This window comes from Myodes glareolus, chromosome 1, assembly GCF_982192425.1.
Source record: "Myodes glareolus chromosome 1, mMyoGla1.1, whole genome shotgun sequence".
NCBI lineage: Eukaryota > Metazoa > Chordata > Mammalia > Rodentia > Cricetidae > Myodes > Myodes glareolus.
In genome coordinates, this window is record NC_142026.1 from 59501619 (window position 1) to 59514942 (window position 13324).

Here is a 13324-nt window from a genome sequence, read left to right on the forward strand (position 1 = left end):
TATGTGAAGGGATATTTCTTATGTCAATGTGCATGTGTGTGCTTTTCTGTGTTCCTCAAGAGGTGTGTGTGTGTGTGCGTGTGTGTGTGTGTGTGTGTGTGTGTGTGTGTGTGTGTGGTGATAATGTGCCTTTATTGATTTGTTTTCAAGACAGGGTTTCTCTGTGTAGCCATGGCTGTCCTGTAACACACTCTGTAGACCAGGCTGGCCTCCAACTCAGAGAACCTCTGGCCTCTGCTCCTGAATATTGGCATTAAAGTACATACTGGCATTGGGGAGGTACTCTGTGTGTTCTTTGTGACTTGAGTGACAAGAGTACAGTCGCGTGTTACTGTGTGACTCTCCGTGTGTTTGTACATACATAGCCCAACCCCAGTGCTGATGTGATTTCTCCAGAGTCCCCATGTCACTCTCTTGCCTGTGACAACCAAGGAAGGAAGAAAATGGAGAAGTAGGGAGATACAGGAGGTGTGAGGCTCAGCAGTCAGGTGGAGAGAGAGGCTCCAGCCTGACCGAGGAGCAGTTGGAGCCTCTGGGTCTCTGATCCCTGTGACTGGTGATCACTTCCTCCTCCTGGCTGTCTCACAGCACCTGAAGCTCTCTGGTCTTCCCCCTGACCCACCTCTCTCTAACGGTGTCTCTATCCCCTGTAGACTCAGAGCTTCAGGGTGCTGAGACTGTCTAACTCTGTTTTCCTACTGAGGCAGAGTACCAGGGAGCAGAGCAGAAAACTATAATTAGGAGACATTTTACATTTGTGCTTCTGGAAGCAGTTATTTCCCAGAACAACACACTGGTGTCTGGTGAGGCATTTGCTGCTGCATTATAACATGCCAGGGGCAAGCAAGTGCACCTAAGACTGGGAATGCTGAAAAGGAAACTGGACACTCCATAGAGGACCCGTTCCTATGACAATGATGTCAATCCAGTCAAAAAGTGTTGTGGTTAGAATGTGAAGGATCTCCCACGACTCCATGTGTTTGAATGCTTGATCTCTACCAATAGTATTTTAGGATGTTCTCAGACTTGGTAGGAAGTTACTTGAGGGAACCTTTCCTTCACACCCTCTTCTCTCCCCTTCTCACCTGCCACATGCTCACACAGCAAACCTAGGGGTTCAGCTGCCTCACCTTCCTGTCTTGAAACTGACTCCATACAAATCCTTCACACTTGCTTCTGAGCAGATATTTAGCTACAGTGATAGACAAAGCAACTAATGCAGAAAATCAGTAGCAGGAGTAAGGTTGCCATGTGATAAAACTCACCATTTTGTTCCTTGCCTGAAATTCTTTAGTAGTTTGGGACGCATTTTTGTTATGACGAGTTATTATTGATCACATGGCAGTAGCAGAGAAAGAACAGAGAGAGGGACAGAGAGACAGACACAGAAACAGATATAGACAGAGAGACTGAAGCTATTCTACTCTCATACAACATCTTACCTCTATCTAGAGATTGAAGACACAGAGGCAAAGACAGAGAGGCTGACTTGAACTGGATCCAGGGCCAGAAGGTAATGATTTTGCCTGGCTGCCCTTACTTGAGTTCATCTAACCTTTGCTGTTGCTGGCATGAAATCCAAATTCTTCTAGATTTCAACAGAGACTGAAAACCATCAGCTCAACAGGCAGTTTCCAGGACCGCAGCAGCATGTGGGACAGCTGAGGCTTATGGACTCTTGCATGGACAGCTACCAAATTCTCAGCCTTTCCATTATGGAACAGTCATTGTTGCACTAACCTGCCACTGATTGTAAGCCAGTCTAATACATCCCTTAGATAGATAGATAGATAGATAGATAGATAGATAGATAGATAGATAGATAGATAGATGATAGATAGAGATTAGATAGATAGATAGATAGATAGATAGATAGATAGATAGATAGATAGATAGATAGATAGACAGGCAGACAGACAGACAGATAGATAGGCAGATATGCAGACAATGATTAATTTAATTCTGTCGGTGCTGTTCTTTTACAGAACCTTGGCTAATGAAGTCATTGGTGTGATTCTTGTAAGAAACATAAGGGAACCTGAGATCAGTGTTCAGAATCACATAGCTCAGGGTGTATCATCTGAGGAGGCCTCTGCCTATAGAGAGGATGCTAAGAAAGGATAAAAGCATGTGAAGGTGTTTGACTGTGGCCTGCAAAGCACAGGAACCTAGATAATACTGTGTGAAGTAAAAAAGACGCCAGACACCAAAGATCACACACTATGAGACTCTGTTTACATGAACCATACATATTAGGCAAACCCATAGACATAGAATTCAGACCACATACAGAGTCCATTGGTGTATATCATAGAGCACTGGAAGCTAATACATGGGAACTGTGGCTGTTAGGAGCTATAGGGGACTGACTCAGCATGAGATGTGGCCTCCAGAAGTCTCTCTGTTCACACATCAAGAAAAGCTATTGATTTCTCCAGTGCCATTCTCAGAGCAGAAGGACACACCTCGGAGCTTTGCAGAAGTTGCAGTAAGATGGAAGGGTTTGAGCAGTGACCTACAGCCTGGTTTGCAGCAGGTCTCACAGAGGAAGAAAGATGGGGCCATTCTCAACAGGAGTGGGGACACCAGATCATCTTAGCCCAGTCAGCGGGCCAAGAAGCAGATCTGGTATGTTGGGGGCACTTTGCCGAAGCCACTCTCCTTGGGACTGAGGTCAATGTCCTTAGGAGCCACTGGACTGGACACAGAAAAGTTCTGGAGGATGGTGGTGAAGAAAAGGAACAATTCGTTGCGGGCAATGCCTTCGCCAAGACAAATGCGCTTTCCTGTGGGCACAGAGAATGAGCCATGTCAGCCCCTGGTCAGTATACAACCTTCAGACTATTTCTGAACCTAAACCCAGACAACTCTGCCCATTGCAATGGAGAAGAATGAGTTTGACACTCCCACGTAACTCAAGTGAAAATGGTAAGAGATTCCCAAAACCTTAAAGAATTAGTGCAAGGGCCAGTGAGATTGCCACCTGCCGTCAGTCCTGAGTACTTGAGTTCAATCCCTAGGACCCACATACTAGAAGGAGAGAACAAACTCCCACAAGCTGTCCTCTGACACAAATATAGTACTCAGTCATGATAAACTTAATAGGAACAGACCACCCAAAGGAAGTTCTTAACTTCCAGCCATTCAGCTGCCAGTATAGGACCCAGCCAGGATAAATTTAATAGAGGCCTGAGTCTCAGAAGTTTACCCTGAGGCAATACCTAGTTGCAGGAAGGACTACAAACTGAGATTACCCAGGCACCACCCAGGAAATTCCTTACGTTCCAACCATATTAGATAGGAACACCTGCCAGCATACATTCACCAGGACACCCCTAGACAAATGTCAGCCAATCAGGAGTCCTGAACCTTAGAAACCCCTCACCCCCACCTTTACTACTATAAAAACCCAACTCTAACTAAACTCGGGGCTCTCCTGTTATTCCAATAAATTGGACACACAAAGAGACTTTATACAAGTTTGCAAACTTGTATAAAATAAAGGCTCTTTGCTTTTACATACGGGACTCAGTTTCCTTGTTGATTTTTCGGGGCCTTCGCAAATCTGGGTTTATCAATAAACACACACACACACACACACACACTATAGCACATATGTATACACATACATCCATGTACACAATGAATAAATAAATTGTAACATGTGTGCAGTTTGTTGGTGGGTGTCTCATGGTCACTTCTGACAAATTTTGTGAGGTTGCCAGAGTCCTTTATCCAGAAACGTAAGGACCTACTTAGAGTAGGAATGAACTGTTTATGTCTACACATCTATAATACAACATCTTTAGTGTTCCCTCCTTTCTCATGTGAGGGGATTGGTCCCTATCTCATTGGCTGCCCTGAGAGTGAAGGTGCTGTTTACAAAGACTCCTAGATTAACAACTGGATGATATCAAGGGCTCTAGATGAGCCAGGCATGGAGGCACATGCCTGCAAGTGCAGCACTTGGGAGACCAGGGCAGGAAGATTATGGACTGCATACCAAGAGCTCTCTGTCTGTCCCATTTCTCTGTTCCCTCTGTCACTTGTGCGCACCCCCTTTCTCTCTTTCTCTCTGCCCCTATGCTTCTACAGTTTGAAATCAAAGAACGTCAACAAATTCCCAAACACAATTAATTGTTCATACAATTGAGAACGGGCAGGAGCACATGACGAGGACTCCATGGCACCCACCAGATTCTCGGGGGTGTAAGGAGCTCTTGTTGGTTTGTCTCCTTGGGCATGGAGCAGCACAAAGCAATGGGAGCCTGAGAGCCTAGGCGAAGGCTCCACCACCTGCTCTGCGCCTCACTGATTCTTACTCTGCAACTGGCTGCCTCAGGCCTCCAGGTGGAGGATGGATTCCCAGCAACCCCAGTGTCCTCCATTTGGGAAACTGTGCCTGTGTAGGAGTATTGAGGGGAAGCACCCTGTCACTTGAGGCACCTCCTTTCCAGAGTTCAGGTGACATGAGTTTGGAAATTCACGGAGTAGCTCTCTGGTTCTCCTAGAACTGGTTCTGTGATCCAGATTTGTCCAGAGCAGCTTTTAATGACCTATCTCACTTTCAACTCAAAGGCCCCATGCCTGGAGCTGGCGATTTAAACACTGTTCATGTCTCTTTAGCTGTAACATATTTTGGCATGTTCTCTCTCCCTCTCTCCCCCGCTCTTCTCTCTGCCAGTGTCAGCCTACATGAACCCATGCCTATCACTGCTATGTGTCCTTTGATCTATTCCACCCACTCATGTTTTTATAAATTCCCTGGATACCTCTTAGCCCCTCCCCATTCTGTCTAAGGACTCCTTGTCATATGTTCCTTCTGAGCTTTCCCTCATGTTCCTCTGTTTATTTCTAGTTGTGTCTTTCTCTCACTTCCTTTTCCCTCCTCTTCCTCTCTTCCTGTTTTATTCCTTTCTCCCCTCCGGTTCCTCACCCTTCTTCTCTCTCCTGCCCACGTTCTGATTCTTACCACACATCTCCTCCTATTGCAGCTTCCTTGTGTCTCTGTGTGCCTCTCTTTATTGGAATCTGTCTTGATGTCCTTACCTCTCTATTGTTTATTTGTCTTTGTCCCTCTTCTCTACATTCCTGCCTTTCTAGACTTGGGACTATTATATGGACAATTCAGGAGGCCAGGGTGACTGAAGTCACTTGGAACTCAAGACTAGACAATTCTTAGTTGAGACATGGCTCAGCAGGAGAACACTTGCCTTAAATCCCTCTGTGAGGAGATGAGGACAGACATGCTCAGCAGGAGAACATCTCTAGAATGTGGGCTCTTTGGAAGAGAACTTGCTAACCATAGTAACATACACAGCCCTGGGCTCCATCCCTTGCATGAGGGTGGAGGGGACAACTAGAGGGTAAGGAATTGTCTCTAGAACCTCTCTTTCTCCAAAAGATAAGAAACCTGAGCACAAAGATTCCATGTTTACATCCCATAGAGTCCATTCAACTGAATTAAATTTGGCTGGAGGCAGCTTCTGTATGTAACAAACTAAACAAACACAAATGACATTTGAACCACACACTAACTTGAGGTAATATTCTTCCAGTGAAGAACAAATCTCAGTCACTCACAGTGTAATGGTTGTTCTGTCTCTTTAAGGGACAAGCCACGCCCACTCCCTCCCCCATCTGCTGAGACAGGCTGATCTTCAGCTTCCAGCCCGAGCTCACTCTCTTTTTTCATCTTCCTCTTGGAGGGGCAGCTTCTCTTCTGCCCCTCTCCCCACTTCTCTGCTTCCCCTTTTCTCGGTCTCTCTCTCTCTCTTTCTCTCTCTGCCCCTTTCTTTCTTCCCCCTCCATAACCCCCTGAATAAATATTCAACCTCACTCTGCATGTCATGTCTATCCATGTCTCTGTTTCCTGCCTGCCCACCATGTGTCTCCCTGCCTGGGGACCAGCAGCCATCTCTGCCTGGGACTGGCTGCTCCCAGGGCCCGCTGTTTGCCGCCACATGGCCTGCTACCACCATTTGGGACCTACAGCATTTCTGCTGCCAACTGCCACCAGGGATCTTGCAGCATTTAAAAAAAATCATAAAACACAGCAGTTAACCTACCCCAATCTGCCAACTACAACAGCATAACCAAGTAAGGTCAAAGCAGAGCTGGCACCCATCAAGTTGTGTGTTCATGCCCAGCTCCCTCTGGTCTACAGACACCATGTGCTAACACTGCTGGGTGCTGTAACTGAACTTTGTCTGGTTCAGGAGATTATCCATTATGAGTGGATTCTTGGCTCAAATACATTCTACTAATTTTGATGTCTCTTACAATTTAAAACGTCAAAGAGTATTTAATGCCAACAGACAAGTGTGTCAGGACATACTCCATCCCCCTCATGCTCACATGTAAATGTCTCCCTAACCTCCCAGGGGGACAGAATCCAGGCTCCCCCAATTCCCTAAGCGTTTCTGACCATCCAGTGGGGTGTGTTCCTGCTGCTGGGCTTTCTTTACCCATCCCACCCTGCCCCCAAGCCCACCTTTTCACCTGTGAGGTCCTTGGAACCCTGCAAGAGACCCTGTTCCAGTGTTGAGGGGACTGAAGAGGTGAGTCAGTGGCCACAGGGCCCAACAGCCAGAAGCGCCACTCTCTGGGACCTTCCCAAGGAGATAGAATCCAGCCCCCCCCCCAATTCCCTAAGCTTTTCTGGCCATCCAGGGGGTGTGTTCCTGCTGCTGGGCTTTCTTTACCCCATCCCCACCCTGCTCCCAAGCCCGCCTTTTCGTCTTTGAGGTCCTCGGAACCCTGCAACACAGCTTGCTTCAGTGCTGAGATGATTTCAGAGGTGAGTAAGCACCCACAAGCCTAGATAGCTGGACGCCCCCACTCTCTGGGGCTTTACCAATGGGCCAGAACCTAGAGGCCCCTCCACAACTCCCTAGCTTTTCTTGCCAGCCAGCTGGGAGTATCCCTGCTGCTGAGCTTTTCCCCAACCCACCCTGCCCCCAAGGGTGCCTTTTTAGCCTGTGAGGTCCTTGGAACCCTGCAACACAGACTGCTTCAGTGCTGAGGGGACCTAAGAGAGGGCAGAACAAGAAAAACTCCCAAGTACACAGTCAGCCACAGCAAAGATTGGACCAAGACACCATGACTCTTTTGACCTCGTTTGAAGGAAGAGATGGGTAGGCACCAATGCAAGAATTCCTCCAACATCCTGAAATGCAACATGATAACACCAGAATCCATCGAACACGCAACAGGAAGACTTGAACATCCTAACCCAGAGAAGTAAAAAAACAACTTTAAATGTAACCGTATAAAAATGAAGGAGACCAGGCTGGGCGGTGGTGGTGCACGCCTTTAATCCCAGCACTTGGGAGGCAAAGGCAGGCGGATCTCTGTGAGTTCGAGGCCAGCCTGGTCTACAAGAGCTAGTTCCAGGACAGGCACCAAAAACTACAGAGAAACCCTGTCTCAAAAATAAAAAAAAAAAATGAAGGAGACCCTTAAACAGGAAGTGAAAAACTCCCTTAAAGAAATAGAAGAGAAGACAAGCAAAAAGTTAGAAGAAATTAATAAATCCCTCAAAGATACCCAAGAAAATCAAGAAAAAGAATCAACCTGGTAAAGGAAACAGTTCAAGACTTGAAGACTGAAATGGAGGCAATAAAGAAAACACAAACCGAGGGATGGCTGGATATGGAAAATCTGGGTAAAATAACAGAAACTACAGACACAAGTATAACCAATAGAATACAAGAGATAGAAGAAAGAATCTCAGATTCTGAAGATACTGTAGAAGAAATAGACTCATTGATCAAAGAAAATATCAAATCCAAAAAATTCTTAACACAAGACATCCAGGAAATCTGGGACACCATGAAAAGACCAAACCTAAGAATAATAGGAGTAGAAGAGGGAAAAGAACTCCAGCTCAAAGACACAGAAAATAAACTCAGCAAAAGTATAGAATAAAACTTTCCCAGCCTAAAGAAGGATATTCCTATGAAGGTACAAGAAGCTTACAGAACACCAAATAGACTGGATCAAAAAAAAATCCCCTCACCATATAATAATCAAAACACAAAACATACAGAATAAAGAAAGAATATTAAGAGCTGCAAAGGAAAAAGGTCAAGTAACATTTAAAGGTAAACCTATCAGAATCGCACCTGACTTCTCAATGGAAACCATGAAAACCAGAAGGTCTTGGATAGATGTGCTGCAGACACTAAGAGACCATGGATGCAAGCCCAGATTACTATACCCAACAAAGCTTTTTTTCACCATCGATGGGGAAAACAAGATATTCCATGACAAAAACAAATTTAAACAATACATATCCACAAACCCAGCCTTACAGAAAGTACTAAAAGGAAAACCACAACACAAGGAAGTCAACAACACCCACAATAGCACAGATATCTGATAACCCTCCACCAACACAACTCAAAGAAGGGAAATACACAAACAATACCACCAAAAAATAACTGGAGTTAACAACCACTGGTCATTAATATCACTTAATATCAATGGACTCAATCACCTATAAAAAGGCGCAGGTTAGGAGAATTGATATAAAAACAGGATCCAACATTCTGCTGTTTACAAGAAACACACCTCAATCTAAAAGACAGACACTACCTCAGAGTAAAAGGTTGGGAAAAGGTTTTCCAATCAAACAGACATAAGAAGAAAGCAAGTGTGTCTATCCTAATATCTAACAAAATTGATTTCAAACTAAAATCAATCAGAAGAGATGGAGAAGGACACTTTATACTCATAACAGGAACAATTCACCAGGATGAAGTCTCAATCCTGAATATCTATGCCCCTAATATAAAAGCACCCAATTATGTAAAAGAAACATTACTAGAACTCAAATCACACATCAAATGGAACACACTAATAGTAGGAGATTTCAACACTCCTCTCTCAACAATGGACAGGTCAATCAGACAAACACTTAACAGAGAAATAAGAGAACTAACAGATGTAATTAATCAAATGGACTTAACAGACATCTATAGAACTTTCCAACCAAACAGGAAAGAATATACCTTCTTCTCAGCACCACATGGAACCTTCTCGAAAATTGATCACATACTCGGTAACAAAACAAACATCCACAGATACAAAAAAAAAAATGGAGTAACCACCTGTGTCTTATTGGATCAACATGGAGTAAACTGAGAATTTAACAACAATACCACACCCAGAAAGCCAACAAACTCATAGAAACTGAACGGTCAACTACTGAACCACACCAGGATCAAGGAAGAAATAAAGAAAGAAATTAAAGTCTTCCTTGAATTCAACAAAATTGAAGACACAACATACACACACCTATGGGACACTATGAAAGCAGTGCTAAGAGGAAAGTTCATAGCACTAGTTGCCCACATAAAGAAAATGGAGAAAGCTCACATTAGAGACTTAACAGCATACCTGAAAGCTCTAGAAAAAAAAGAAACAAACTCACCGAGGTGGAGTAGAAGATTGGAAATAATCAAACTGAGGGTTGAACTCAACAAAATAGAAACACAGAAAACCATACAAAGAATCAATGAAACAAAGAGCTGGTTCTTTGAGTAATTCAACAAGATTGACAAACCCCTATCCAAACTACTCAAAAGGCAGAGAGAGAACACTCAAAATAACAAGATCAGAAATGAAAAGGGGGACATAACAACGGACACTGAGGAATTCAGAGAATCATTAGGTCTTACTACAAAAGCCTGCATGTCACAAAATTGGAAATTTTAAAAGAAATGAACATTTTTTTAGATAAATACCATATACTAAAATTAAATCAAGACCAGATGAACAATTTAAATAGACCTATAAGTTGCAAGGAAATAGAAGCTGTCATCAAAAACCTCCCAACAAAAAAAAAAGCCAAGGGCCAGATGTTTTTAGTGCAAAATTCTACCAGAACTTCCAAGAAGAGGTAATATCTATACTCCTTAATGTGTTCCACATAATAGAAACAGAAGAGTCATTGCCAAACTCTTTTTATGAAGCTACCCTGATACCAAAACCACACAAAGACTCAACCAAGAAAGAGAAGTAAAGACCAATCTCACTCATGAACATTGATGCAAAAATTCTCAATAAAATACTGGCAAACCAAATCCAAGAACACATCAAAACAATAATCCATTATGATCAAGTAGGCTTCATCCCAGAGATGCAGGGCTGTTTCAACATATGAAATCTATCAATGTAAATCCATCATATAAATAAACTGAAAGAAAAAACCATATGATCATTTCATTAGATTCCAAAAAAGCATTTGACAAAATTCAACACCCTTTTATGATAAAGGTCTTGGAAAGATTAGGGATACAAGGATTATATCTAAATATAATAAAAACAATATACAGCAAGCCAACAGCTAACATCAAATTAAATGAAGAGAAACTCAAAGCCATTCCACTAAAACCAGGAACAAGACAAGGCTGTCCTCTCTATATATATCTCTTCAATCTAGGGTTTGAATTTCAAGCAATAGCAATAAGACAACATAAGGAGATCAAGGGGATTCAAGATGGAAAGGAGGAAGTCAAACTTTTGTTATTTTCAGATGATATGATAGTGTATATAAGTGACCCAAAAAACTCTACCAGAGAAATGCTACAGCTGATAAATACCTTCAGTGATGTGGCAGGATACAAGATCAACTCAAAAAAATCAGTAGCTCTCTTATACACAAAGGATAAAGAAGTTGAGAGGAAAATCAGAAAAACATCACCTTTCATAATAGCCACAAATAGCATAAAGTGTCTTGGAGTAACACTAACCAAGGAAGTGAAAGATCTATTTGACAAGAACTTTAAGGCTTTGAAGAAAGAAATTGAAGAGTATACAAGAAAATGGAAAGATTTCCCATGCTCTTGGGTTGGTAGGATCAACATAGTAAAAATGGCAATTCTACCAAAGGCAATCTATAGATTCAGTGCAATCCCCATCAAAATCCCAACAAAATTCTTCACAGACCTTGAGAGAACAATAATCAACTTTATGTGGAAAAACTAAAAACCCAGGATAGCCAAAACAATCCTATAGAATAAAAGTACTTCAGGAGGCATTACCATCCCTGACTTCAAACTCTATTACAGAGCTACAGTAATAAAAACAGCTTGGTATTGGGCATAAAAACAGAGATGTTGACCAATGGAATCTAATCGAAGACCTGGATATTATTCCACAAACCTATGAACACATGATTTTCGACAAAGGAGCTAAAATTATACAATGGAATAAAGAAAGCATGCTTAACAAATGGTGTTGGCATAACTGGATGTCCTATGCTGATGAATCAGTAGGATTAGCATAGTAAAAACAACCATCCTTCCAAATAAAATCTACAGATACAATCCTGTCCTCATTAAAATTCCAAGGGAATTTGTCATAGATCTTGAAAGGCAGTTCTCAGCTTCATGGAGAAACACACACATACACAACAACAACAACACAGGATAGCTAACATAATCCTGAAGAATAAAAGAATTGCTGGAGGTCTCACCATTTCATATTTCAAGTTGTACTACAGAGTTGTAGAAATAAAACAGTATGATACTGTCATAAAAAGACATGTTGATCAATGGAATCAAATCGAAGACTCAGACATAATTCACATACCTATGTGAAAGGTTTCCATACCCCGATATTAGGTCTCTTTGCTGACACAGTAACCTAATCAAGCCAAATTAATAAGGCCAAGTTTAATAAGCAAAACAAATTAACTCCCTGGTGATTCTTGGGGAAAGAAAGCAGGAGAGAAATCTCATGGCAGGTTAGGGTCCAGGTCTTAAATATCCTGTAGGGTTGGTTTTGAGCATCTCAGAGGGAGGAGCCACCCTTTGGTGGCCTTGCTCAGAAGCTGGGCTTGGAGAGGGAGGAGGGGGACCGAAGTGAACTTCAATAAAGAAGCAAGAAAAAACTGGAGAAAACAGACAGCAGCCTCAACAAATGGTGCTAGTCAAATTGGATAGCTGAATGTAGAAGGATGCAAATAGATCCTTACTACCCTGCACAAAACTCAACTCGAAATGGATCAAAATCCTCAACATAAAACCAGATACACACTGATGGGCAGTGGTGGCACATGCCTTTAATACCAGCACTCAGGAGGCAGAGGCAGGTGGATCTCTATGAGTTCAAGGCCAGACTGGTCTACAAAGTGAGTTCCAGCACAGCCAAGACTGTTTCACAGAAAACCCTGTCTTGAAAAATAAAAAAAAAACTAAATAAATAAATAAACCCAGATACACTGAAGCTAACAGAAGAGAAAGTGGGGAGCAGCCTTGACCTCATTGGCACAGATGCCAACTTCCTGAACAGAGCACCAGTAGCACAGACACTAAGGTCAACAATTCAAAAATGGGATCTCATGAAACTGAAAAGCTTTGGCAAGGCAAAGGACACCATCATTTGGACAAAGTGGCAGCCTACAGAATGGGAAAGATTTTTTTTTTAGCAACTTCACATCCAGTACAGGACTAATATCCAAATTATATATTGAACTCAAGAAAATAGATTTAAAAAATGAAAACCCAATTAAAAATGGGGTATAGATATAAATAGAATTCTCAATAGCTTAAACTCAAATGACTAAAAGACACTTAATGTTAAATACCCTTAACCATCAGAGAAATGTAAATCAAAATGACTTTGAGAGTCTATCTTTACCTATCAGAATGACTAAGATCAGTAACACAGTAACAATTCATGCTGTCGAGGATGTGGAGCAAGGAGAACACTTCTTCATTGCTGCTGGGAGTACAAACTTATACAGTCACTATGGAAATCAGTGTGTCAGTTTCCCAGAAAGTTAAGAATCGACCTACCTCTAGACCCAGCTATATCACTCTTAGGCATATACCCAAAGGACGCTTAATCCTACCGCACGAACACTTGCTCAGTCATGTTCATTGTTGCTCTATTCATAGTAGTCAGAATCGGAAACAAACTACATGTTCCTCAACAGAAGGATAAAGAAGATGTGGTACATTTATACAAAGGAGTGTTATTCAGATGTTTTAAAAAATGACATCATGAAATTTTCAGGCAGATGGGTGGAATTAGAAAAAAATCCTGAATGAGGTAACCGAGACCCAGAAAGACAAACATGGTATATATTCAATTACATGTGGATATTAGACATTAAATAAATGATTACCAAGCTACAATCCATAGACCCAGAAGGGTTAGATACAGTCAAAACGACTAGGATGGAGACATGGATCTCCCTGGGAGGGAAAAATAGAGTTCATGGGTGAACTAGGCGCATCAGAGGGGACAGGAATGGGAGGATCAGGTGGGAGGAGAGATGGGCTTGAGGGATAGAGTGTGGGGAGAGTCAGTT

At 42.4% G+C, this 13324-nt stretch overlaps 1 protein-coding gene across 2 annotated transcripts in view; it reads right to left on the reverse strand.

Annotated features, from left to right (window-relative positions):
• Positions 1 to 2213: 2213 nt before the first annotated feature.
• The window catches only part of LOC125404700 (cytochrome P450 2B2-like), a 52477-nt gene continuing 41366 nt past the window's right edge, over positions 2214 to 13324 (reverse strand). For both annotated transcript variants that reach the window (XM_087907564.1, XM_087907560.1), the window contains exon 9: positions 2214 to 2786. In XM_087907564.1, the coding sequence (XP_087763690.1) occupies positions 2605 to 2786 (182 nt within the window). In that variant the 3' untranslated portion in view covers positions 2214 to 2604. The remainder of the gene's footprint in view (positions 2787 to 13324) is intronic.